Source organism: Mustela nigripes, chromosome 6, assembly GCF_022355385.1.
Source record: "Mustela nigripes isolate SB6536 chromosome 6, MUSNIG.SB6536, whole genome shotgun sequence".
NCBI classification, from domain to species: Eukaryota; Metazoa; Chordata; class Mammalia; order Carnivora; family Mustelidae; genus Mustela; species Mustela nigripes.
In genome coordinates this window covers 51,153,922-51,181,512 of record NC_081562.1, presented here as the reverse complement: position 1 = coordinate 51,181,512, position 27,591 = coordinate 51,153,922, and the positions used below count along the sequence as shown (strand labels likewise).

General features: G+C 36.0%; 1 protein-coding gene across 3 annotated transcripts in view; it reads left to right on the top strand.

Annotated features, from left to right (window-relative positions):
* Positions 1-27,591, top strand: part of MSRB3 (methionine sulfoxide reductase B3) — a 169,176-nt gene that overhangs the window by 25,946 nt on the left and 115,639 nt on the right. For 2 of the 3 annotated variants that reach the window (XM_059402539.1, XM_059402538.1), the window contains exons 2-4: positions 4,767-4,893; positions 23,029-23,137; positions 24,757-24,834. In XM_059402539.1, the coding sequence (XP_059258522.1) occupies positions 4,818-4,893; positions 23,029-23,137; positions 24,757-24,834 (263 nt within the window). In that variant the 5' untranslated portion in view covers positions 4,767-4,817. The remainder of the gene's footprint in view (positions 1-4,766; positions 4,894-23,028; positions 23,138-24,756; positions 24,835-27,591) is intronic. The other variant, XM_059402537.1, reaches the window with a different exon arrangement.

The following is a 27,591-nucleotide window of genomic DNA, read 5'->3' as shown; positions in this document are numbered from 1 at the left end:
TCCCTCTGCTTAGGAACTGTATAATCTAGAAGAGGAAGACAGAGACATAAGCAATCAGTGCCCTGAAAATTGTTGGAAGGGATGTGATCACATGCTTGGTCCCTCAGTGGGAACCAGAATGGGAGAGGTTAGGAGTGGCAACAAGGAGAGTAAGGATATGGAATGAAGAGAGATGTGGAGGTTTTTTCTATGGTCAAAATCATTTGAGAGGCACCAGCTGAGACAAGTGAAGCAAGTATTTACTAGAAAGCCTCTTGGATTCTTTTTATTGGGTAACATTTCCACAACTAGTTGACTACAGACTTGTTTGAAAGTGTATCTCCTGGGGCGCCTGGGTGGCTCAGTGGGCTGAGCCGCTGCCTTTGGCTCAGGTCATGATCTCAGGGTCCTGGGATCGAGTCCCCCATCGGGCTCTCTCTGCTTGGCAGGGAGCCTGCTTCCTCTCTCTCTCTCTGCCTGCCTCTGCGTTTACTTGTGATTTCTCTCTGTCAAATAAACAAATAAAATCTTTAAAAAAAAGAAAAAAAGAAAGTATATCTCCTGTTTCCCAGAACAAGGGTTGGGAAACCCTGAAATGTGCATTGGAGAATCATCAAGAAGTTTTAATCAGAAAATTAGACAATTATGTATTCTAATTCTTTTTAAAAAAAATATTTTATTTATTTATTTGACACAGAGAGAGTAGGGAGAATGGGAGAGGGAGCAGTAGGCTCCCTACAGAGCAGGGAGCCCGATTTGGGACTCCATCTCAGGATCCTGGATCATGACCTGAGCCGAAGGCAGATGCCTAACCTACTGACCACCGAGGTATAATTCTGTTCTTAATACATAGTGTGTTACTGCTCATTAGGTCTTGTTTAGCCAGGGTTTTAAAACACCAAATTATTTCCAAAATGATGTATTGGATATTCTGGGAAATTAGAAAGATGCATAGGACATGTGTCTGGCATTAAAAACATAACATGTTGATTATTTATAAAAGTTATTCTGCCATGTGGAATACCAAAGACAATACAAAAGTGAGGAAGTTGGGGACAAACTCAGAGAATTAGAGGTTTTCTGAGTGGTCCTCACTCAGTGCTAATTTCCACAGGGTGTTTAATGCTAATTCTTTCCTCAAAGATAACAGCCCTCAGATGCATGTGCTTCTCTTGCCTCTTTTTGTACTAGATTGTTTCTGGCTGGGGACCTTACCCTGTGGCTCAGGGAGTGTAAGAAGAAGAAAACTGCCAAACTAAAACTTCAGTTTTTTTTGTAGGGGGGGGCATGATGGGTGTATGTAGCTATTGGCTTTTTTGGCCTCAAAAGTACTATACTATCAACATACTGAAGCTTTGGTATAGTCAAGGGAAGTCAATTCTAGGCATGTTTTGGAGATGTCCTAAAGGTGTGTCCAAGAAGTTGAGAGAAAAATTTTGAAAGTGAAAGAAAAAAGGGGAAGTTGCATCTGGTGGAACAGAGAGAGCAAATGCAGAAATCTGAGAATGTCTCAGACTGTGTTCTTTCCTAACGCCTTACTTGTTTCACTCAGTGTTAAGAGAGAGAATCTTCAAATATTCTTCTTGAATTGACTGAATCCTTATGAAATGTTTATTGTCAGTCACATTATCTAGTAGGGACCCATAGAGTCAGAGGATTTAGAGTGAGCTGGTCCAGCCTCAGCTTTTCCTTGCCAATTGTGTCATGGTCAAGAGCACTGGTCCTGGAGCTCCGTGGCTAAATGCTAAAACATTTAGTCCAGTTAAGGAAGGGCCCTGGGCCTCAGTGGCTCTAAGATTTTAGTCAAGTTACTTTACCTTCCTATGCCTCAGTCTCTGCATCTAAAAATGGAAAATGATGTGTGCATCTCATAAGACTGCGGGGCTTAAAAGAGCTAATAAACTGAAGTGCTTAGAATAGTGCCTGCCACATGCTAAGGGTTTCATCAATGATTATCCTTAGGAAATCTTTATCTTACCATTTTTGTTAGGTTGATAATTTACTGTGGAAATGCATCAAAGAGTAGCAAGCTTTGTGGCTTCAAAAAGAGTCTTTGGAGACTCTAAATAGGATTGGGTATAAACCGACTGTTAGAAATATCTAATTCATATAATTTTAAAATATAGCAAATATTTGTACATGTCAATAGCTAATAATAACTAACATTTGCTGAGTATATACTATGTGCAAGGAATTGTTCCAAGTGCTTTTTACCAATTCATTTATTTTGAAGTTGAGGGATCTGAGGCACTGAGGGGGTAAGCAGTTTGTCCAAGGTAATACAACTAGTTAGGGGAGGGCCAGCATTCCCACCCAGGACTCACACACATCCAGAGCTCACACACATCCACTGCGATGGCCCGTCTTTTGTCCAAATGTGTTTTGTATTTTAGATCACTTTGTCAAAATGTTTAATTTCATTTACTGCAAACGTATATGGAAAACATTAAAAATTAATTGTGTTAAATCATTTCAGCATAAAGATGTTTCTTTTTCTGTTCTAGAGAGGGTTGCTCTTGGCATCACATGTTAGAACCATATTAATAACTATGATTCTTTTGTTCCATTGATGTATAAGATTATGAGTTGGATTTCATCAAGGTGTCCAGATGCATGTGTCCATTTTTTAGAATGGTTTTTCACTTTACATTTTAATGATGACATATTTTCAGAATAGTGTTTAAGTAATGTCACTTTACAGGCATTTTGCAAAATTTGCTGCTTTTTCTGCTATCATGAGGATTAAGGCCTTAAAAAAAATATGGTACCCTACCCTGTGAAATGTGTGCTTTGTAGGGTTTTAAATTGGAGAACATTGTAATGAATCATGATTTTTGCATTCTTCAGTGTAAAAAGACTAGACTGCTCTAAAAGTTACCGATCATTTTAGTTGCTGCACTTTCTTGGCGCCAACTAAGGTAACACTTTATGGGTTCTCTTTTAAAGAAAATTGGGCAAAACTGATTCACCACTAGATGGAGCCCTGGCTATTCGGGTAGCAATAAATGCAAGAGCCCCGACATTAAATCACGCAGTCACATCACGCTGGAGGGCTGAGGGCCCCTGGTATTCGAGGCCCTCAGCTTTTAATTGTAGAATGCATCTTTGTTCTTTGCCTGACCTGCAGCGTGACATCACTCCCTTTCTTCCTGTGCGCTGGCTTTGACACAAGCCAGATGGCCGAGGCCATCGGTAGGCGCGCAGGCTGCCTGGTACAGCAGTTGATGAAACAGAATAGGAAGACGTTTTATGGTCAGCTGTGGAGCACAATGAGGCTGCAGCTTTGCTAAGTAATTACATTTATCGTGCACACTTTATTCCTCTCAGAGAAGGTCACAAGGAAAAAAAATACATTTTTATTTATAGTGTTGTAAGGTATAGACCTTTGATCTTTTATTAGTCAGTAGTCTGCTCCAAAGGAATGCTCTTTTCCCTGCTCTGCAGTCACTCGTGAAAATGACATGTTTATTTATGTTTAATGGTTCTTTTCAGCTGTGCATTGTGATACTTACCTTCCCTCTTCCTCCCTTTTGTCTCCAGTTAGTAACGCAAAAATGTTTTAATTTTGTAGTGAGTTTAGTTTGGAGAAGTCAGAGTTCAGGTATGTTAATACAAGCAGATTTCTGTCAGATACACTCCAGAATGATTTGGTAAAATATATTACTGTTTATTATGTGTTGTTCTTCAAGGATGTCAGAAGAGACCAGGAACAGACTTTTATTCTGGGGGGATGAGGGCCAGGAAATGGATAAGACATTCATTTTACATCCATTTTTGGACATGCAGTAGTTACAGTCACTTATAATGCCAATTTAAAATAAGTTATTAAGAGTTAGTACTAGTCTAGTTTTTTCCATCTTCATTTGAAGTTAATCTTTAGCAATTGAAAGGTTGTACAAAACTTTAAGAAAATCCTGACTGAGCTTTTCTCTGAAGTTTAACACTCATACAATTTTGAGATTCTTCCACATAGATTCATTTCCAAAACCTAAGAAATATTTTTACCCTTTTTAAGGTTAGGTTGTAAATATTATTCACAGAATTGACCTTGAAATTTTAAATGATTAAATCAAATGAAAATTCATATTTGCTATGCTTTGCTCAAACTTAACACTTTCTAAAGTGAAGTCTCCTAGTTGTCTATAGGTTATTTGGTTCTCTATTTAAAAAAGAAAGAAAAGAAAAAGAAACTATAGCAAAGGCATCTCTTAATCTTTCAGTATTTTATAATCTTCTCCAGGGAGGAAGATTTACAAATAATTGCTGGAAGGAGGCAGCATGGTGTAAGGAAAGAACAGAGCTTTGCAGTGAGATATAACAGGGTTTTCTAATCCTTTTTCCACTGGTTATTTGCTCTGTACCCTTGGACCTTTGAGCCTCGATTTCCTCACATATTATTGGGGGATAAAACGTACCTCCTAGGTTTATTGTAAGAATTAAATGATACAATGTGTATATTGGGCCCCAGACAGTTCCTGTCACATGGTACGAGCTCACTCCATAAATGCTAATTCTTTTCAAATGTTTCAAACTTCGTCTCTTTTCTGACCTCTTGCAAAATGTGTTCACAGATTACACTTTTATATTGTGTGTATTTTATTCATAAGATATAAATAAGTCTGGGTTGAAAGTAAGCTCACCATCTGAAAAATAGGCATTTGAAATTTATTACCACTGTGTGTATGGGTTCAGTTCCAGATAAAACCGTAACCATCAATTGTGCAATGAATGTGTTTAACATTTGTGATGTTTTAATTGGTTTTTGTTTTCTTTTTTCTCCTACTCAGCTCTTGCCCCTGTTCTTTGCCTCTCGTTCTGTTGGTGAAGATATCACAGTGATGTCTGCATTCAACCTGCTGCATTTGGTGACAAAGAGCCAGCCAGTAGCCCTGCGAGCCTGTGGGCTTCCCTCAGGTTGCTGCTTCTTGTCCTGTACCTAGTGAGGGCACTAGTCTGGGTGGGTGTTTCTGCTGCAGGAAATGATACACCAGAATGCTTTGCTAAATTCCGTTTTCTTTCACTTGGGCCCTAATTTGAAGACGGAAATTGGTTATAAATCACCACTCTACTTTGAGTAACATTCATTTCCATGATCCTTATAACCCTTGGAAACATTGTCCAGTTTCTTTGCTCAGTCTATAATTGTCACTAATATTTCATGATATCTTCTTGTTCTTTAATGCACACTACACATCTGAAAATCATAACATTCATAAGAGGCTGGCAGTCTTCATAAGAAACTGCCCCAAATCACACAAACAGGATATTCATCTTGTTCAAGGAGAATGAAAATTCTTTTCATTCCACATGTGGCCATTACTTTGGGAAAGGAAAAATGAAAATGAACAACTTTAGTATAATAAAGTTACTTATTTGTTTTAGTTAAAAAGAAATGATGTTCTCCTTAACAATGATGAAATAACAACAAAATCAGCTTGTGTCAACTGGTTCTTAACAAAATCAGCTTGTGTCAACTGGTTCTTAATTTAGAACAACTATAGTTTTCTAAGCATGTACACAAGTGGAGCATGAAAGTCCAAAATTTCAGTGTGCCTATAGCATAAATTTAATATTTTAATTTTATTATGAAAATCACAATGGCCAGATATTTTTGGCAAAAAATTTTTCAATATTATTTATATTTTCTATTAATGTACATATCTCTATTACTGTCTTGTATAGAGAATTTAATTCCAACTCATTAAACACTCATTGAATATTAACCGTGTGTGCCAGGCATTGTGGGAAGCAGTGATAAACAAGATCAAGCTGATTTCTTTCACTAGCTCAAGGTGGAAATGACATTGTGTGAGGACCTTTGAACCTTATGGTGATAGGACTAAATAAAAGATATTTGTGCCTGGGATGTTAGGGGAACTCAGAGAAAGAACTCACAGAAGCTCTTGGGTTAGGGGCAAAATTTTTGTAAAGGAGGGAAGGTCTCTGAGGTTTAGAGGAGGACTTCACAGAGGATGTAGTTTTTAAGCGGAATCTCAGTCTATGAACATCAGTTAGCCAAAAAATGGAAAGGACATTTCTAGGATATGGAGTAGCATGGGTAAGATGTAAAGGTCTGAAAGAGCAAAGTATGTTCTGTGAGATGCAGGTTATTTCATATGGATAGCTTGGGTGGATGACAGCACGTGCAACAGGTGAGGAAGGAAGGTAGCCAAGTCATGAAACGCCTCATACGATGCTTTAAGAAATTTAAGTCTTGGGGAAGGGATGAAGGGGAAATAACATGACTTGATTTGCATTTTATAGGGATTCTTGGTTTAGTATGGTGGAAGGTCAATGTTGGTTCCAGATGTTTCTATGAGATGACTAGGATGGCAACTTGATTTGAAGGGTAGCTAAGGCCTTTTTCTTGAAGCTGTATTTGGGTAGTAAATGTCTGTTTGTTTAAAAATAGATTTTATGGCTATTTATGATGACTTGAGAAGCTCATGAAGCTTAATTCATGACTCTTGCAGTTCTTTTGCCTCCAGTGCCCCAGCAGAGAACACCGAAGGAATTTGAGGTGGGAGGGACTCATGAAATGCTGAGTCTAAGCAGTGGCCATAACAGTTGGTTTGGAAAGAAGGGAGATGGGGGCACCTGGGTTGCTCAGTGAGTTAAGCACCCAACTCTCGATTTTAGATCAGGGCATGATCTCAGGGTCTTGAGAATGAGCCCCTTGTTGGGCTCCATGCTGGGTGTGGAGTCCACTTGGGATTCTCTCTTTCCCTCTCCCTGTGCCTCTCCCCTGCTCTCTCTCTCTCTCTCAAAAAACAAAAAACAAAAACAAAACAAAACAAAAAACCCAAACCAAACCAAACAAAAAGAGGGGAGATGATTTGAGAGATTTTTAGGTTTTAGAACTGATAAGGTTTACCTGCTGAATTGTATATGAGTTTGAGGGAGAACATCAATCAATGTAGTCCCTGTGTCATGTGGAACTTTTTCCTAAGTATATACTATATATGACAGTGGGAGTATGAAAGTTATTTAGTTTATACATAATTACCATGTTTTCCACTGAAAAAATCCCCAAAGTGTAAGAACACCAGTAGTGTTCTGTAACATGAGTGTTCTTCTATACACAGAGGAGCCTAAATATTTGTGGTGACAACTTATTAATAAATAAACTAATTAATGGTATATTCCTCGAGATATTAGAATCATGAAATTGAAGGATTTCATAATGAAATTGTTTAATTGAGCTATAAGTATCTTTAAATTTTGATATCAAAATGATTCAAAGATACATTCAACAAACCTGATAATTCCTAAGCAATAACCATTACCACATGGTGCTTAAGCACACAAATTCTGGGATTTGACAGAATTTGAAGTCTGGTTTTGCTACTTAACTAGCTGTGTACCTTGGCTTCCTTGTTTGTAAGATGGGAGTTCATAATAGCACTCACCTGAAAGGTAGCTGTGGGGGTGAAATAGATTAGGATGTGAAAAGTGCATAGAACCATGGCAAGGATTTAGCAAGTCACCATATGTAACTATCACTGACTTCACTATAGATTTCTTTCTTTTCTTTTCTTTCTTTCTTTCTTTTCTTCTATCTATCATCTTTGTATTTTGTAGTACAATAGACTTTTGAGAACATATAAATATGTCCTTTCATTTAACTATTTTCACTTTAATAAGAACCATAAATGCACTTTCTGATTGAGAAATAATCCTCTCAATCTGTTGTTTTTATCTCTTTCTTTTACTTATACATCTTGCCTAACCAGAATTCAAGTCCTATAAATATATATGTTTCTTTTATTCTTACTATCCAGTACTGATGGAAGCCAAAGTATCTTTCTGGCTTGCAGATCCATTTTAGTTTGATAGATGAATTGGCTAGAATAGTATTCCATAATGCCTTAGTCAGTCATTCAAGCACCACTTTGTAAAGCATTTTGAAAGTCAGTCTTTCTAGCATTTATGTACTTGATGATTTAAGTATTAGTAAAATTATTACCATCCATTTCTCTAACAGAATTGTATTCTTAGAAATACAGGAATGTTGAAGAAATTAAGTTCAACAGGAATGAAGCAAACTATATTTTGAAAAATAAAAGTGAATTAAAGTGGGAATGTTAGTTCCTATTACTTTGTATAAGTAGGGAGGGAAGTGGTCAAAATTGGAGATATAGGAAATTAAGGTGAAAGTCTGGAGTCTTGCTTTAATTTATTGTTCCCTGGTCAAAACCCATTACAACAAAAATCTATTTATTTTTTTTTAAAGATTTTGTTTATTTATTTTATAGACAGAGATCAGAAGTAGGCAGAGAGGCAGGCAGAGAGAGAGGGGGAAGCAGGCTCCAAGCTGAGCAGAGAGCCCGATGTGGGGCTCGATCCCAGGACCCTGAGATCACGACCTGAGCCGAAGGCAGAGGCTTAAACCACTGAGCCACCCAGGCGCCCCAACAAAAATCTCTTTAAATCAAAAAGATTTCTGCTCCCTTAGCCAATACCCTGCTAATTTCCGATATTATTCAATATGAAATAATTCCAGAACCAAAAAATAATTGGGACAGACTCTTAAAATTGATTATAACTGGATTAATCTGAATGGAGGCCATATCCTAAAAGGGTGACCTATCATTTTTCAGCTTTGACTTCCTTTGCTTCTTATTTTTTAATAAAGCATAATTTTAATTTAGAGCTTATTAAGTGTATCTGAGTTATGGTTCACTCATGTTTGTAATTAAAGGTAATTTCTTTCTCAGATTTTTTTCTTAATTTCCTATAACAGTTTCATTTTGCATAAAAGAGCACTGGGATAGAAGTCAGAAAACTCCTAACCACAGCCTTATCACTACCTTGTATACCATGAACATGTAAACCTCTTCTGATCTCAGTATCTTTATCTTTAAAACAAAGAATTCAAATTAAATCATCTATTCAGTTCTGTGATTTTATTAACTGTTGTTTTTACTTTTGGCCCTGGCTTAATCAAATCTAGAGGCTCAGTGCTAATTAATGGCTGGGAATTTATTTTTAAAAAATCTCCTAGGTTATGGTGGGAGGACAGAAATCTTTTCCACGTTTGAACATTAGAATTACTTACCACTATATCAAGACTGAAGCATTATCTGAGGAGGGATTAGGAAGCACAATTTTCTACATAGTTTCAGTGCCTGATAAAAATTAAGTCTAATTGTAGCTTAGGCTAGATAGCCTGGTAGCTTTCAGCCAAGTGAGAGTGTTTGTCTAAATAGTACTAATTGCAGTGATAAATTATACTTTTCTCTAACATTGTACATGTAACATGTGGTTGTTACTGTACTTCATTGGCGTTTTTAACAGGCACATGGCTGTGATGTAGTTTGTAAAGATATCATAATATCCTAATGTAGAAATGAGAAGTTTTAAAGAGAGATATTTTGCAAATGGTGTTTGCAAGTCATAGAATATCATCTGTATAACTAGAACTCTCCAGAGTTTAGCACAATGCCTGGTACTTGATAAATATTTATTAAATGAATGAATAAACCTTTGGAAAGTTTACATGTAGGTGAAGTGATAGCTGTAACAGATAGTACACATTTATTTGAGACTCTTTTACATGGGAAGATTAAAAACAAAGTTCGTAGTTTTGCTGCCTTTTGAATATATTATGAAAAACGATTTCTCTTTTCTCACTTTGTTGCATTTAATAGAGTATAGTTGATATGGTAGGTATAAAACACATTGTAGCTAAACAAAGAGCAAAAAAGCGGTAACATGGATTCATTGTGTATTATCCAGACTTGCTTTTACTTTTCTCACAGTCTGAATTTTAGTGGTAGATAAACTGTTTGAGGAAGGGAATAGGAATATATTATGCTTATTTTAAGAATTAAGAATTCCAGCTCTTTTGATCACTTTTCTCTGGAGCAAGTTAATGTCATTTGCTATGCTTTAAATTTTCCATTTGTAAAGAGACATGCACAGCAGACATGCACCAAAGCAACATGCATAAGTAAGAATAACTACTATCCAAGTTGAAGCTGGGAACAGTTCATTTACGGCATCTGATGGTATGTTTTTATACTTAAAAAAAAAAAAGGATTGAGGTCATCAGTGTGCTTGCTGTTCATCTACTACATAGATTGGCTTTCTATGCCAGTTTTATTTTTTAACCTTTTAGGGTTATGAAAAGATGAATCATCTCCATGATTCTTTGATAAATGTTATGATTCTCCTCCCCCAGAAAGTACATTTGTGAACATACACAAAATTTTTCATACAATTTCATTTTTTTCTGTTAAATTATATTCTGAAACCCTTAAGGGAGGGCCCTTTGACCACAGGATCAGAACCTGTGTTCTAAACAATACACATGATACTAACATTAAAAACTCATTAGAATATAGTATATCTGATTTCTTTATTGATACCACCAATAGAATTCTCTCCTGCATGTTTAGATTAATGCCCGCCATTGTTCAGTTACACCATTGTCTTACATGCTCATCTTACCTAACTTCTTTGATTATATTAAAAATACTTTGGGGAGATTTTTTAAAAAGAAACAGATAATATTTAAAAAATAGACCTACAAATTTCAACTCACATAATTCACAAAATGATCTACGACTAATTGAATTGTACCGACTTTTTCCGGTAGATGGCACTAGATTTACATTCTTTTGCAGCATGCAAGTGTACTGCTATCACAAGCACATAGGTGCATTGTGAAAACGTAAACAAAAGTACGTAAAGAATATCCAGTTAAGAACATATGGATTTACCAGCCACAAGTTTTTCTGCTTATATTTTGTTCAAACAATATTTGTAGAGTGCAAAACCTTTTTCCATTTTCAATAGGATTCCAAGTCCCTTAGGCTTGGACATCTCATCGAAATTGTCTTTCATGTATAGACTTTCTATAAACTACAACAAGTTTTCATAAATTAACTTATCTTAAATCCAAATAGCTGATTTAACAGTAATTTATAGCATTATATGCAACTAAATTTTCTTCAGCAGACCACCCAAGAATGAAAGAAAATTTCACATTTTGTTTTGCTATGTTTTGACTTTTTATAGAATCTTGAAAATGTTATTGGTTTAACATGTTGATTGTTAAGCATGAATTAAAATATTTTTGGAAACTAAGAAAAATTATATTTAAAATGTTGATTAATGAGTACTCTGATGCAGCTATATTTTTTCTAAAACAAATTGTTTTAGTAGCTCTATGATATAATAAAGTTTTAATGTTAATGTTGAAAATTTGCTGTATGACATCTAATTACAATATGAATTTTAAAAACTATTTGTGCACAAAGCTAAATTACTGTAGCACAATACATCTGTATGGATAAGATGTTGGGCATATGGTTTGTTAAATGTGGATTTTGTTAATTTTTTATTAAATATGGAATAAATTCTTCATATATACATTAATGGTTATAAAATATGTAGCAATATCTAATAGCAAGGGAGATAAAAATGGGCATGAACAAAAGATAAAAAAAATTTTAGTTTGAGAAACTCACTGGTTGTGAGTGTAAAGAATATAAAACGTGTTGATGAGTTCTGAAAACAAATGATAATTCTGCAGGGTTAGATTATCTAGACAATATAGACTCTTGGGAATCTTATATATAAGATTATACATATCTTATATATAATGATCTTATTAGATAAGATTAGATAATGATATTAGATTAGATTAGATAATGATCTTATTAGATAAGATCTTATTAGATGTTTATCTAACTAAACATGCTCACAAGAATGTTACCTGTCAGATTGTATAGAAGGGTTTATGCAAACAAGCCGGAACCATGTTTCGCTCTCAACAACAAACATGTTTAGTGAAGAAATGAGGCCTTTTTGGCAGTTCACAAAGACTCACTAATATTGAGGCTAGATACTCGATGAACTGTCATTGTCAGTCTTTTCCAATTTGTAGATTCATCCGAAATATTTTGTTTAGAGGTTAAATTTCTCATCACTGCTTTTGCTAGATACATTTTAATTTAAAATACTTTAAAAAAGTTTTTATTGAGATGCAGTGGCAAATTATTTCTAATTTCTGTGCATTTGCATTTAAAATCAACCATTTATTTAAAAATTTAAAATTTCCATTCATTTATTTCAATTCCCTATTTTTTTTCTTTTTTTACATTTAGTATACTTGTATTTGTATTAGCCACTTAAAAATGTATGTTATAAAAAATATACCAAGGAAGGACAAAGATGTTATTTAGGTGATTTGTAAGAGCTATACATTTAGAGAATTTAAATTTATCCAACTACTATGATAACCATTTCCTTCAACACTAGATATATTTATTATATCCAGCAAAGAATGGAGGGCTAATTTAAATCATTAGATTATTTTAATTTTAAGTAAGCAAAGAAAATCCAAAATTCTATAGCTATAGTTTTTTTTTTTTTTTTTTTTTTTTAAAGATTTTATTTATTTACTTGAGAGAGAGACAGTGAGAGAGAGCATGAGCGAGGAGAAGGTCAGAGAGCGAAGCAGACTCCCCATGAGCTGGGAGCCCGATGTGGGACTCGATCCCGGGACTCCGGGATCATGACCTGAGCCGAAGGCAGTCGTCCAACCAACTGAGCCACCCAGGCGTCCCTATAGCTATAGTTTTTAAGATTTTGTTTTGTTGTAGAAGTGCATTTTGGCTCATGGAATGAGACAGCTGTTCATACTATATTCCATTTTGATTAATATTTTAATAGTTCTTGTTCAAATTTTAGATAACATTTTAAGTTTCAGATCTTGCTGTCCTATTACTGGTATTGATGAAGAACCAGATTGGAAGCTTAGTCTGTATTTACTATCTTGTTTCTACTACCAACTTGCTTTCTGGCCCCATTAATCTGCTTTATGCCTTTTATTCCTGCTTTCATCTGTAAGCTTGGAATGACTTAACAATCTTTTCAAATCTTTCACAATTAGATATGACCTTCAGGTATTAACATTATCTTACATTTCCCATGTATTATGTGCCACTTTAATCTCTGGCTCTACAGGAAAATAAGCTGGAAAAATTAAAAAAGGAGGGGTGGGACATTAAATATGTCCAGGAAAGGTGATGGGTTTGATTGGCCAAAATCTATTTCTAATGTAGGAAAATCCTTGGTTCCTTCAGAGGAAGCTCCGGAAAGGCAGAATTTTTTTTGCCTCTTTAGTTCACTACTATAACTCTGCAACTAGAATTGTATCTTGTCATTTAATAGGTGTTTGATAAATATTTGTGGAATGAATGAAGTAGCATCTGCTTATGTATCAAAACAATGTCACATTGTAAATAATCTGACCTCTGTTTTTGAGAAATGTATATCCTGGTGAGAAAGATGGCCACTTTGGGTCCAGGTTTTGTTATCTATAGGGTGAAGGAAGTTATATACTTAATGGTTTTATGATTCTACATAAACACTTCCTCCTTTGCTTTCCCTCCTATGGAGGGAGTAAGAGAAGTGAGAAGCACTCTGCTTCTTTCTGAACAGAATGGCTGACTGGCTTCTTGGAATAGGATCTGAAGCAATGACAGATATTGAAGGAATGTGTAGATGTAATTAGCAGGAAGTCGTAGGGGTGGGGATGGCGACATGGGGGTGGGAATGGACTGTGAGCACATGGGTTAGTAAAAGATGGGCATGTTAAAGCACAACAAAGCAGGAGTTCAAGAAAGAAATGTAATGAATGAATAAATTAAAGTAGGAACACTGCAGACAAGAGAGCCTGGCTCTCATTAACCAGGTGCGTGACCACGTCAAGTAACTTTGTTAGGACCTGGTTTCCTCATGAGAGGTTTGGACTAGAAGGTCCTCACTTCCCAAGTTATAACTTGAGGTACACTAATGAATACCCTGTAAAAGTGATCCTATTGTCAGATTGAGAAACTGCATGCTATCATATTTTATAACTTCTGTTTTTACAGTTTATCATCTTGATAATGAGGATGCAGTTTAACCAACCATGTGAGAAAATATTATGTCATTACAACTCTTTTTTACTTTTTTTACTTTTGTAGTAGAGCGTAAAGTAATGGTGTGCTGAAATACCACATATTTAATAATGCACATCAGTATTAAGAAAAATCTCTGAGAAGATCTTCATTAAAAAGCCCATGTAACCTTGATTTTTCCAATATAGTTTGACTGTGGAAATTTATTCTCACCAACCATCTACCCACCCACCCACCCCAACCTCCTTGTAAGAACAACCTATTAACATTTTTTTTTTTTGGAGCCAGTGTGTTACAGATTACATTTTGGGAAGTGCTGGATTAGGTAATCTCTTGGTCTTAAATCCAAAGATTTGGAAATTTACAAAGCTAAGCTCTCAGACAATATAAATATTATTTTCTTTCTAATGAAGTATTCTTAATGTTACATTTAAATAGAATTCTGCATCCCTAAGTGGTGGATCCTGTCCTTCCTTTTTGTGGATAGTTACCCCTCAACTTCCCTTCAGTCTGCTCTCAAAGGGGCAAGGCAGGATGGGAGAGCAAGCTATTTTTTTGCAAGTCTTTTTGATTGCATGTGAAATGTAGAATGGAAATGAGCCTGTCTGTTTTTAATTTTTTTTTCTTTCCCTGTATGGGCCATGATGTTATAGTGAAGACCCATACTAGAAAAAAAAAAAATTAAAAACAGGGAACTCCACTTTGTCAGACATTTCACATGCAATCAGATAGACTTGAAGTTAAGTGACTTTCTCTTCCACCATTGTCACTTGATGATGGCGGTGCCTTTAAAAATTCTCTTTTTACTCATATGCTTTGCAAGCAAGAAAATGCTTTTTGCATCAAGAGATGTTTTAAATATTTCCCAAAACTTAGGCTTTATGGTCCACATTAATGTAAAAATCATTGCTCTTGGTATTTGCATCACATTCTGAAGAGTTGATAAAGCACTCTAGTTCTTTTAGATACTTAAAGAATGTTGATAAAATTATTGCTACATATGACTTCAACAATTAAAAATTTACTTGTGACACACAAGTAATAGATAGAAATATAAAATGGTTTCTGTCTTACAGAGTCATTCAGGTGACTGTTTCACCAGGATACACATAGTGGCAAGCATCTCCATGTCTCCTATCAAGAAACACATGCCTCTCTAATTATGGGAGCTTACTATTAAAAGCTAGAATTTTAAACCATATTAATAGGCTTTGGATGTTGTGGGAAATAAATGTACTCCCATTGACTTCCAGTGAGAAAAAGCTTGCACACATTCCCCTTAATATTAAAACTGCCTTATTTCTTTAAAAAATATATATTTTATTTATTTATTTGACAGAGAGAGATCACAAGTAGGCAGAGAGGCAGGTGGGGGGGGGGGCAGAAGCAGGCTCCCTGCTGAGCAGAGAACCTGATGTGGGGCTAGATCCCAGGACCCTGGGAAAAGTCCTAAGCAGAAGGCAGAGGCTCAATCCACTGACCCACCCAGGCACCCCAAAACTGCCTTATTTCTCAGCTACACAATTTCTCCTCTTCCAAATCTAAATCCACACTTTATCCTGTCTGTTTTTACTTTGGTAAGTTAGCTGATACCTCTTATGTGAAAGATGCTTTGGATTCCATTCATCAGACCTGGATACTTAACACCTTGACATTGAACACATTTGATCACACTACATCTCAGCTTGTCTAGATGGAGTTCTCTGCCCTATTTGAATCTTCTCTAGCCCTCTGAGCCAATAGATGCTGTTTCTACAATATATGAGTTTTCCATATCTCAGTTACAATTGGACCTTGTCAATCTAGATGGGCAAAGTTTGAGAATATTAATGTCTTCTTTGTTAACAAAATTTTGTGTATACTTTTACCATGTGACTGCACATTATATTGATGGCTTTTCTTATATCTTTCCTGCTAGAATGTGTGCTCTCCTAAGATCAGAACCTTGAATTATTTGTTTTTAACTTTCCAGAGCTAATCATAGTTCTTGATTCACTGTAGATGTTTAATAAATAGTTGTAGAATGTATGAATTAATATGAGGCTCAACAGTTTGTATTGTCAAAGAATTTATAATCTGGGAAAATAAAGTGGAAACAACTGAAGACATTTGAGAGTAGTTGAAAAATGTTATTTTAGCCCATTAACTAGTACCTTGTAGAGTAAATGCACTAGTACTAAAGGTATACAGAAGAAAGGGGTTATCAGAGTAGGGATGAATTTATCCGAATAAATATGAATTTATTTGGAATTTATCTGAATAAATATGTAGACGTGGAAGGAAAATTTCCTTAAAGTATTCTCTCATTTATCTATTCAGACCTTCAGTATGGAAACCAGAGACCAATTTTATCATTCAACTAGGCTCCACTAAAACATATGGTCTTGTTTAATTCAAAACATTTAAAATGGTATGTTGCTTTGGCATGCTTCTAATGTCCATTGATGTTAATTAGAACTCTGTGCATGCATCAACAGAATATAACTGAAACCGATCTGTAGAACTGTCTAATGTGAATAGAAAAACAATGAGAAGGCATTAAATGTGATAATTACTATGACAAGGATATGATTTTTCTCACATATAGAAAAAAAAATCTTTTGGAAGAAACAGTGGTCTTGCTTTCTGACTCTTAAGACCTCAAGTTTTATTTTCTTTGTGTTATATTTAAGACTTGGAGGATGAATGAAATGAAACTGAACCTAAATTAGGAATGTTTTTAAATATGGAAACCAGGTTAGGTACAAATTTTAAACTTTCTTTAATTATGAATATTCCCTGACATCACCTGCGCAAGCATTCGGCAGGGAGGAGGGACTGGATTGTTACAGAAGGGTAAAAGCATCCTTTGGCTAAAGGATTTTGCTTTCTGGGTCTATCAAAAATTTATCACTGAAAAACATCTATTGAGTGTCCTCTCACACATGACTCCAGGTTGGGAATGATAATCTGTAGTCTGAAAGAGATGACATTAATTACACAGAGCAAGTTAGCCGAGACTGCACTCTAGTTCTGGGTTCAAAGTTCAGCCAGTCAGATGCTCTCGGAGAAATATTTCGAGGATAACTCTTTGCTAAAAGGATATTCGCTAACATTTCTCTTGGGATTAAAAAGTAATGCCAGACAATGTCTGTATGAAGATATGTAATTGTAAATTTCCTGGTTTAAAAACTTACTCTTAGCATGTTTAAATTGTTGCTTTCTGCCTAATTCACCTTCAGGTTTTGGCACATGTCTTGCAGTTCCCTGTCTCTGTCTCTACCACTGGAGCATGAATTAGCGTAATCATCTCTTGTATTGGCCATGTCCTCTGTTTAGAAAGCAACTCTTGGATATTCGTACAGCCAACTTTCTTCCTTCAGGGCTTTGTCCAATGTCACCTTCTCAGTGAGCCCTACCTTGACCATATTTAAGGCTACAGCCTGTAACTTCTTCCATTTCTAATCTTCTTTGCTCTGCTCAGTTTTGCCCTTTCCTTCCTGTGTACTTGTCACCTACAAAGAGGCTATCTAATTTGCTTACTTATTTTCATTGTGTTTTTTCTGTCTTCCCCCACCCCTGCTGCTTTTGCAGGAGCTCCATGAAAACAGAATCTTTATTTTGTTCACTGGTATAGCCTAAGTACATAGAATAATGCCAACATGTAATAGGTGCTCAATGATTACTGGAGGAATGAAGGAATATATTTTATTTAGCACAGTACCTGGCACTCTGTAAGCATTCAACACTTTTGTTGCCTTTAGAAAAAGTAAGAAAAAAGTGTTGGATCAATGGTCCTATAAGTAAGCCCCGCAACTCTAGTTTCATGGAAGCCACAGTATTGAGGCAAAAGTGTCATGACATCTTAGATTGCATGTTAACCTTGGGAATGTTTTTCCTATGTAGATCTATTTGAGAGAAAAATCAGAATTGGGTATGCTTCTATAGGCATGAAAGCTTTTCTTCCTCATGCTTGGCATTTTTTTCCCCCAAGTCTTTATTAAATTACTGGAACGCAAAACAAACAAACATATATGAAAAAAAATGGTTCATGGAATACATTTCACATGCTATTCTAAAAATGGACTAGATTTGGCTTTTATAAATGCCCGCTTATTTAGAAATTTCTATCATTGTCATATCTGGATAGTGTTCAGCTTTCCACTGTGATGGACTAATAACCAACTGAAAATTCAAAGTGGTAAGGAAAATTGAAGCATACCACTTTGAAATATAGTAGCAAGCTATTTCAACATGAATTTTACTGTTTAAACCCACTAAACTCAAAGCAAAACAAGATGGTCTTGTCATCTTTTATTTATTTATTATCTTGGGAAAATATTTAATAGTTCATTTTTTTCTGATCCTAGAACCCAAACTAAAGTTATGGGGTCTTTAGGTCTTGTTTTGTTTTGATTTTTCACAATGAAATGTAAGATTTATGACTTAAAAGTGTTCTAAAACTTAGGTAACAGATCTGATTTACTTCTTAACAGGAAGTTAAAAAGCCTTTCAACGTTTTATAGACTTTGTGAGAATCCCATTTGAACCTTGTCATTGACCTTCTGCTGAGGGAATGAACACAGGAAAACAGACATTGGCCAACAGACAAATGTATTTATTTTTCTGAATGTACTATGGTGATTATTACTCTTCTCCTTTATTATCTTAAGTTGTTAGCAATAGTTCTTGAGCTAAAAGTTATTGCATAATTTAAGAAGAAAGAAGAAAACAGTAACATAATTTGTCCTCACAGACTATATAATGACTATGGGCTTTAGGGTCAGATAGCCCTGGGTTTGGGTTGATATATCTATTTACTGTTTGTCCTTAGTTATTTTACAACCTCTCTGAGCCTCAGTTTCTGAATCTGTAGAATGGGCATGATGTCAAACTCCTAGAATTATTGAGAGGATTAAACATGGTTATGTAAAAATGCCTAGAAATGTGCCTGGCACATAGTAAATACTCAAATTTTAGGTTTTTTTAAATTCTTATTTTAATCATTTAAAAAGATAATTTGTGAGAAAAATACTGTCCTAAGGGAATTATTATAGAAAAATGGTTACCAATAAAATACTGCAGCACACTGAAATAGTTAACCTGGCTGCCTTTGAAAATACATTTTTTTTTAAAGATTTTATTTATTTATTTGACAGAGAGATCACAAGTAGGCAGAGAGGCAGGCAGAGAGAGAGAGAGGAGGAAGCAGGCTCCCCGCTGAGCAGAGAGCCCGATGCGGGACTCAATTCCAGGACCCTGAGATCATGACCTGAGCCGAAGGCAGCGGCTCAACCCACTCAGCCACCCAGGCGCCCCTGAAAATACATTTTTAACTTCAGAATTTAGTGGCTTCAGCATGATAATGTGGTACTGCATTTATTCAGACAGTGTTTGCTGAGATCACTTAGATCATTGCTGTGGTCCTTAGAGCAGACCTGTGAAGGTATCAGCACATGGTCAGAGAGACTGACTTGCCTGAGGTCACATGACTGGGAAGCAGGCAGAACCAGAACATGAACTTTTGCTGTAAGTCTGTTTCTACTTAGAGCAAGAGTTTGCCATTGGAGCTTCAAGATAATACTGGCTTTGAGGCAGCAAGCCTCAATGGAACAAGCACCAATATAAAAAGAGACTTCAGGCATATTTCAGTCAATAAATACTCTTGGATGGGGTTCAAGATGGAGCTTATCTATACCGAAGTTACTCTATAGGGACTGGTGTTATGGTGAGATACCGAGGTGGCAGTATCACTCCCCCAAACATATTTTGTGTTGCATGTATGCACACACACACTCACTTGTGCCTTCGAAGCATTCTAGTAAACATTTAAATACAGGGAGAAGTCTTTCCCTAACATACTTCTAAGCCAATTTAGAGGTCATTGAGCCGATGTCATATAATACTAATGTTAAATTACCCTGTGTAATAAGAAAATTACAGTTCCTAAGTGAAGATAGCGAAGGGAAACCATCCAATGAATTATTCTAGGATTTCAAAATGAAATGATTTCTTCGAAATTAACAGTGGCACCATATAACTTTAGAAAAGTGAGTCTGAGAGGGAGAAAGGAAATCAGAGACAAAAGGGAAGCCTTTCTGTGTTTATATATGTCAGTTTTGGGTTATGACGCTGGAAGAACTAATGTAATAGTATAGCTTTCAATTGTCCAGGAAGTATATTATTAAACTATGTGGCAAGAAATTTATTAAAATCTGCCTAACTGCTCATTGGGTTGTTTGATATAAAATCACAATAACTGTTTCTAGTCTGCATATACTTCCTTTTGCTATTAGATACACTTTGAAAGCCTAATTATTTTGAGAACATGGTATGACCAAAGAATAAAAACGTACAAAGTTCGACAACTTCAAATAAGCACTAGTGTTTCTTAAAGGAAAAAAAAAAAAAAAAAAAAAACCTCACTTACAGTTAGGAAACAATATTTATATTTAAGGTTGAAAAGCCAGGATATAGGAAAAATTTGCTAATTTGGAAGATGACCTTTAAGTGCACCAAAACCAAATAATTTGTAGGCTGTGACATAGGGCACATTCCTACAAAATTTGTGTGAATACTGCTTTAGTGGTTCTTGAAAGACAAACAAAGAAAGCTGGACTGAAATCTTTATCCCCCTCCCAGATAAGATGGAGTCTGACAAAAGAGCACAGCCCTCTTTCAAAGCTTGCCATGAAAACGAGGTCTCTGTGGCATAGTTAATGAGATGGTTCATGGTGGAAAAACAATCTGTTTTTAAGAATGTTTAGATCAAAAGTAATTTCTAATCTATGAAATAAAGTGTCCTCAATACCTTCATTCACTAGGAAAGCTTTTATGTTTGTCGTATTTACTTCAATCAGATGTTTTCAATTTTACCTTTTCTCTCTGTACAAATACTTTACGTGGTTCGTCAAAACTGACCAGCAATTTTATTCTCTTTCTTCAGAAGAGATTTTTGAGAGAGGAAGAATGAAAAAGAGAGAAACATCTTTGCCTAAGCGATTTGCAAGCATCTGTGCTTTAAGCTACTTTTTATGAACACTCCTTAGTAAATGACTCAAGGTAAAAAAGCAGAAAAGCATCCAATGTTAGGAAATTGCAACCCAATACCGTGTAATTTAAACCTGCAGTTGCTTCTCTTGTGCTAAATGACATACAGATGGGTAGCTTAGTTCTCTCAATTTTGGGAACACAATTGGTCTTTTTGTATGAATGAACATATATTAACAAAAATATTTTGGGCAGAATCGTTTAATTCTAATTGTACAGATTTTAATTCTGTGCCGGGAAAGAATACTTTTAACCCAGAGATTTTGTCACATTAAATTTGCAATTAATGAATCTTTTTGGACAAAATCAACAGAGATACAACCCTCCCAACTAATAGAGAAATAAAAACAAAAAGATCACTTCTGAGAGTCTAGAGTGAACGGAACAGAAACTCGGTTATGACAGTCAACTGAAAGGTAACAAAGCAGTTCCGTGTTCAGGCTCTGAAAAGGTGGGCTCGGACAGGACAAACATTTCTCATCTGCCCCTCAGAAAAGATTGAAAGTGTAAGTAGTAGGTGTTTGGGTAAAGCCTAGCGTAATATGGGTTCCACCGAGATGAGAGACCGGCACGCCATCAGCCATATGCCAGCTGTCCCTGTTGATCTTCCCAGGCCAGAGCAAGGCCAGCCTGCTCCGTGGAAGGTCAAAAGAGGCGCTGTTTGACAACCCACAGGCCTAGGTCAAGGTGCGACTTTGTTTGGCTCTGGTTAGCTATCTTCCCGCCTCTGTATTTTCTCATCGAGGATCAGCCGCTCTGTCTTGGTGGCCCTGATTCTGGAAGCTGATATGCTTCTTCAATCCCACAATCAGGGGAACCGGTTAGTCAATTTTTCCTGGTTTCATTTCAGTGACCTCACATACTATGACATCAGGTGACTTACCAGTAAAAGATGTGGGGAGCTTTTCTATTTTAATCAGAGTTCTTTTCATTTCGGAGGAAGTTCAGTATTCAGGTAATGAAGCAAGCTTTCTTTTAGAAAGTTCAAAACATGGTAAGAGATTTTGCACATAGGGCCCACTGCAAGCCTCTTTCCCACTATGATGGATGGCCTTTAAAAAAAAGGGCAATTTTATTGCATTGAGTAAGGGTTGCCCTGTCGCGGAGTTATATTTCTTTTCAATCATTTGTGTAGGTAAAATAAAATACTACATATAAACAGGTGTTGTCTGAACATTTTACTGCAGTCTGTGTAGGCTGAAATAAAAGCTGCCATTGTTATTACAGTCACATTACAATTATTTCCCCATTCAAATACACTTAATCAGTGAAGTCTTCCTAGATGTACTTTGCAAAAAGAAGACTGTAGGTCTCTAAGTAAAATCACATTCACTTTACTTCTTCTCTTTGTCTCCCCCCTCCCTATTTTTCTCACCTTTTCTTCAGAACTTATTGAATCTACATTAGTGTTAAAGCCTTCTTCTGAAGTCTATTAAAGCTTTCTTGCTGCCTCTCTAACATTGGAAGATACGGTCTCTAAAGACACTTGTTTTTAAGAACTCTCAGAACCTAGTGAAATGTCTGACAGAATCACAGAGAACAACAAATTCCTAAGTTATGGAAAAATGCATCTTTAGGGTTTTAAAAAAAAATAGGATGCCATTTAAATGGCCTAGAATGGAAATTGAATGATGGTTTCAAGCTATCTCACTAAGTTGCAGAATTGTTGAGTGGGGAGTTACTCTTCAGTATCATATGCCCATCATCTTATATATATATATATACAGTGTAAATGCTCATAAGCAGGGTGATGCTTTTTGAATTTCTTTGAAAAAAAAAAAAAAAAGGATTTCCTGGTATTAGGAGACAAAGGATATGTATGCTACCACCTTTGGGAACATTCAGTGAGTTGTTACCATCCCATGTTGGCATCTTTGGTTAGGGCACCTTGTCAATGCTCCAGTGGGATCCCTTGAATCTTGAGAAAGATTCTCTTCCACCGGAGAGAAATAGTCAGCTGCAGTTCAGATGATTTTGTCTGGTGCGTTAGGGACCAGTCTAGTGGTTGACAAGTGACTGCAGAAGCTGGGCGGTGGCGCCCAGCCAAAGCAAGTATTTAGGATTCGAACTAAAAAGACTCCTTCTCCCATATCCTCTCTCTTTCCAGGGTCATGTAGGGATAAAAAGAACTGTAAGGTGGTCTTTTCCCAGCAGGAACTGAGGAAGCGGCTAACACCCCTGCAGTACCATGTCACTCAGGAGAAAGGGACCGAAAGGTAAGATGAGCTGTAAGAAAAAGTCATTAAGAACTAGTTTTCTTCACCACCCCCCGCCCCCACCCTACCTCCACGGCTCTGAATCCTTTTCCTTGCCATTTAATTTAGAGAATTCTACACTTATTTGCTAAAAATCTACAAATTAGTATCCTTGAAAAGGTTGAAAATGGTATTGTTTAGGTTAAGACTAAGTTTTATTTATTCTTTCCCCCATTTAATGAACACTCTATCTTATGTAAAGTCACAAGGCTTTTATTAAGGGCCTGTTTTTAGTTTACTACAAAATGTGTGGAAGTAATAGCGATTTAGGTACATTTTTTGGGAAGACATCACAGTAAGCAAAACCATGAGGGACATGGCATTGTGCCAGGATGCTGAAATTTTGAAGGTGGCCATTGTAAGTATAGACGTTTTGGCTGCAAAAAGAAGGTAGCATAATTTAGTTCCTTTCTACCCCACTCCAATTTCTTTTTGAAGCACATGTGGAGAAAGTATTTATTGGCTCATTTGTGGTTGGAATGTCAAAAATTTTCAATAACTGCCCTCACATGGCTTTGGTCCTTGGAAGTTCGCCCTGAGTCCTGAAAAAAGAGTTTGTTCACTTCCAAGATGTTTTTAGTGAATAAAGTCTCTCTCAGCTGATTCCAGCTCAAAGGTAACCTGCCAGGGTCCAACCATTTTGTTGTTTAATTTATACCATGGAGGCTGGCATAGGGCTGTGACTTACCTCTGATCCAAATTTATTAATGATGTAACTTCTTGTTTTCATTCATGAACTGAAAGAGCCCTCTGCCACACACGGGGGCCTTGTTAATAGGCAACATTCTCTTCCTGTCATAGTATATACTGTTTACGGAATTTACCCAATGTCGAAGCTCTGACAGAGTCTACTCTCACCACATAGTGAGCCAGTGGTGGGCTTCAGCCTCAGCCCAGGAGGACCTCTGCCTGTCCCGCTGTGTACATGACTAGCCAAATGATTTAATGCACACAAACAACTAGAGATTAGGTCATTCTTAAAAATTCTGTTTATAAAAAAATTGGACCTCATAAAGAGGGTGAAAGGATAATAAAAACAAGCTGTAGAGCACATAGACTTTTTGTTGGGCTAGCACAGCTGATTTGTATTAGCTGAATGACCTCCTAGCCTTTAAGATTGTTAACTTAGAAAAATATTCCCTTAAAGCTGCAATATTCCTTTTCGAACCAAAAAGTAAGACTCCTTCCACTTGAAGTCTTGGACCCTTCTGCACTTTTGGGTATACACTCTTGAACACTGTAGAATAGGCAGAAATCTTATGTAGTAATTTTTTTTCCCTGTGATTCTGAATTATAAGGTTTTTTTTTTTAATAACAAAAATTTTTTTCTAAGCATTACAGAACTAGATGGCTTGATCTTTTTTTTTTTTTTAACCTGCTCTAGTTTAGGGTAGTTATATGCACATTTTATTATATAGATTTGAAATATATTAGTAATGTTCAGATTTCCATATGTTTGGTCTGTTCTCATTTTAAGACAAAAAGATTTATTAGAGAAATATATTTTAAGTAAATACATTCTGTAAGAAATAATACTAACTTTGTTTAAATTTTTTAATGCTTTGTTTATTGTTTATCAGTGCCTTTGAAGGAGAATATACACATCACAAAGATCCTGGAATATATAAATGTGTTGTTTGTGGAACTCCATTGTTCAAGTAAGTGTGTGAAAAACCTATGGATATGGGAAATATCATAGATGACAACAAACTAGTTATTGCTCATTCACAGAATCTTTATGCTACTAAAAAAATTATCTTTATGCTACTAAATATTCTTATTTTTATTATTTCTATTTTCTCTCTACAAAACAGAAGTAATTGTTGACTTTCATGATAAATTACCAGTTGGTAGACTGGCTGCCTTTGCACTATTTGGATCTTTAAAATCTCCAACGTTAACTTGCTCATAGCAATTAACCATGGTGCTTGGAAGAGCTATGAAAGAGATTTTGGTGGGCATAGAAATGTTTATATATTTATTGATTTTTCTTCTACCAAGTGATAGCCCTAAATTCATTTATTGGGCCACAGTAAAAGTTCTTCTCATGCATCCTTCGATTGAAAAATATCCACCAGGTTGATTATTCATATTTCTGTAACAAAGCGCAATACCTGTACTGAAAGTAATGTGGGTATTATAACCGATAGGTGTACAAATGTAAGCAAATTATCTTTATTTTAAAGATGCCAATACTTTACTGTAAAACAAGCAGTATAGAGATTTTTTTGCCAAAACAGTCAATTCAGACAGTGTAGGTTATGGATCTTATTCAAGAAAGGAAAATCTTTACCAAAATTTAATTATCTAGGTGTAGAAAAATCCTAGATGCCCTGTACTTCCCATGGAGATGCTTATTTAGGGGAATGAAAAGACAGAAAGCTTAAGTGAGAGTAAATGTCACTTATTTAAAACAGAATTACAAATTTCTAAGGGGAAATGAACAAACAAGAATCCTATATGTATAGCATGTAAAACATACTTAATATCTCTCCATAAATGTTTCCCTTTTAAAACACTAGCATTGGGCGCCTGGGTGGCTCAGTGGGTTAAGCCGCTGCCTTCGGCTCAGGTCATGATCTCAGGGTCCTGGGATCGAGTCCCGCATCGGGCTCTCTGCTCAGCAGGGAGCCTGCTTCCTTCTCTCTCTCTCTCTGCCTGCCTCTCAGTGTACTTGTAATTTCTCTCTGTCAAATAAATAAATAAAAATCTTTAAAAAAAAAAATAAATAAAACACTAGCATTTACAGATTTTTTCCAGAAATAACAGGAAACAGTAGTTTCCTTGAAATTTTTTTAGAAGTTTAAAACCTTTCTTAACCTGCATAAACCTTATTGCACATTAGTGTTGGTTGAGAATCTGTTCTGAATTCTTATGTATTTATTCTTCATGTTAAAAAAAACCCCAGCCCTTCAAATTGTCACCCATTTCTTCTCAGAAAACACACATCCTTATATTTCAACACCTTTAGCTTGTGTCATAATAGTTGATATAACACTTAAGATAGTTGCTGAGCCATGTTAAACTTGTTAATATCCCAAATGGTAAAAATTGGCCACATCCCCTTTGCCTTTTGTTTAAGAATCTCCATCTCTTTCCCCATCATGTGATTCAGTAAAGTAGTGGATCTGAGGAAAACTTATTGTTTTAAATAAGAAACAGAACCACTGTAAATGAAGGATTGAACCCATGTGAGATCTTGAGTCACAAATACTGAAAAGCAAGATCTTTGTTTCAGCACAGGTACTGGTGAGATTCAGGGAGTTTCACATTTGAGGTGATATTATGTCAACTTCCTTTAGCATTCTTATACGGAAAGCTTTTATTTTCTAAGTTTCTAAGGAATATGGTTTAATTTTTTATTCTCTTTTCCCCATATTTTTTATTTTTTATTATTTTTATTTTTAAAAAAGATTTATTGTATTTTATTTATTTGAGAGAGAGAGAGAGAAAGACAGCATGAGAGGGAAGAGGTCAGAAGCAGAAGCAGACTCCCCGGCAAGCAGGGCGCCGGATGTGGGACTTGATCCTGGAACTCCAGATCATGACCTGATCCCAAGGCAGTTGCTTGACCAGCTGAGCCACCCAGGCGCCCCAGCCCCCCTCTTTTTAAAATTGTATGCTTCTCCTTCCTTGGTTTCTTGTCAGTTTTAGTGGGGGAATTGTTTTAGCCTTTACTGTAGATTGCATAAGTTCATTGGTGTAGGGCTGCTGTCTTTAGACTGGAGAAATTGTACCTTGGGTGTCCACCAAGACTTTCCAGGGGCCACAGAGCATGGACAGTTTTGAGGGAACCAATTTCCTAGTCCTCAGCTTCTATGTGTATGCTTCTCTGACACTGATGTATCTGAGAGAATCTGTGGTCAGCCACTTCTTTCTTCCTATCTTCTGTCATAATCCCCTCTCATACTTTACAGATGTCATACCTTTCACTCATCCCAAATCTTACTATGATTTATTGTCCTGGGATAAAGTCTCTAAGGCTTCAAGCAAAGTGACAGTTCAAGACTGCATTACTTCTGAAGGGGAAACCCAGGAAAGCAAGGATCTATATCTATATCTATCTTGAAAAATACTGAACTGGTAAAAAAATATGAAATAGTATTTCATCCTGGCAAGACTCTGTCTGCCTGCCTGCTTTCTGCTTATCCATCTTTCCATCTGTTGTCTGTTGTCTGTCTATCCATTTTCTACTGGTCTCCTCAAGTGAGACTGTTGTCATGAGGAGATGTATCCACATATTTATTTAAATTTGAAAAATGAAAGTCTTTTTCTTTTTGATTTGGTTTCACTTGGTTGATAGGACAGAGAGGACTACTTTTGCAAATGAGGTTGTATGGTGGACTTCTCCATTCATTAAATGACCTAAATAGATAACTCTAAGATTTTGACCAAAAAAAAAAAAACAACAACAA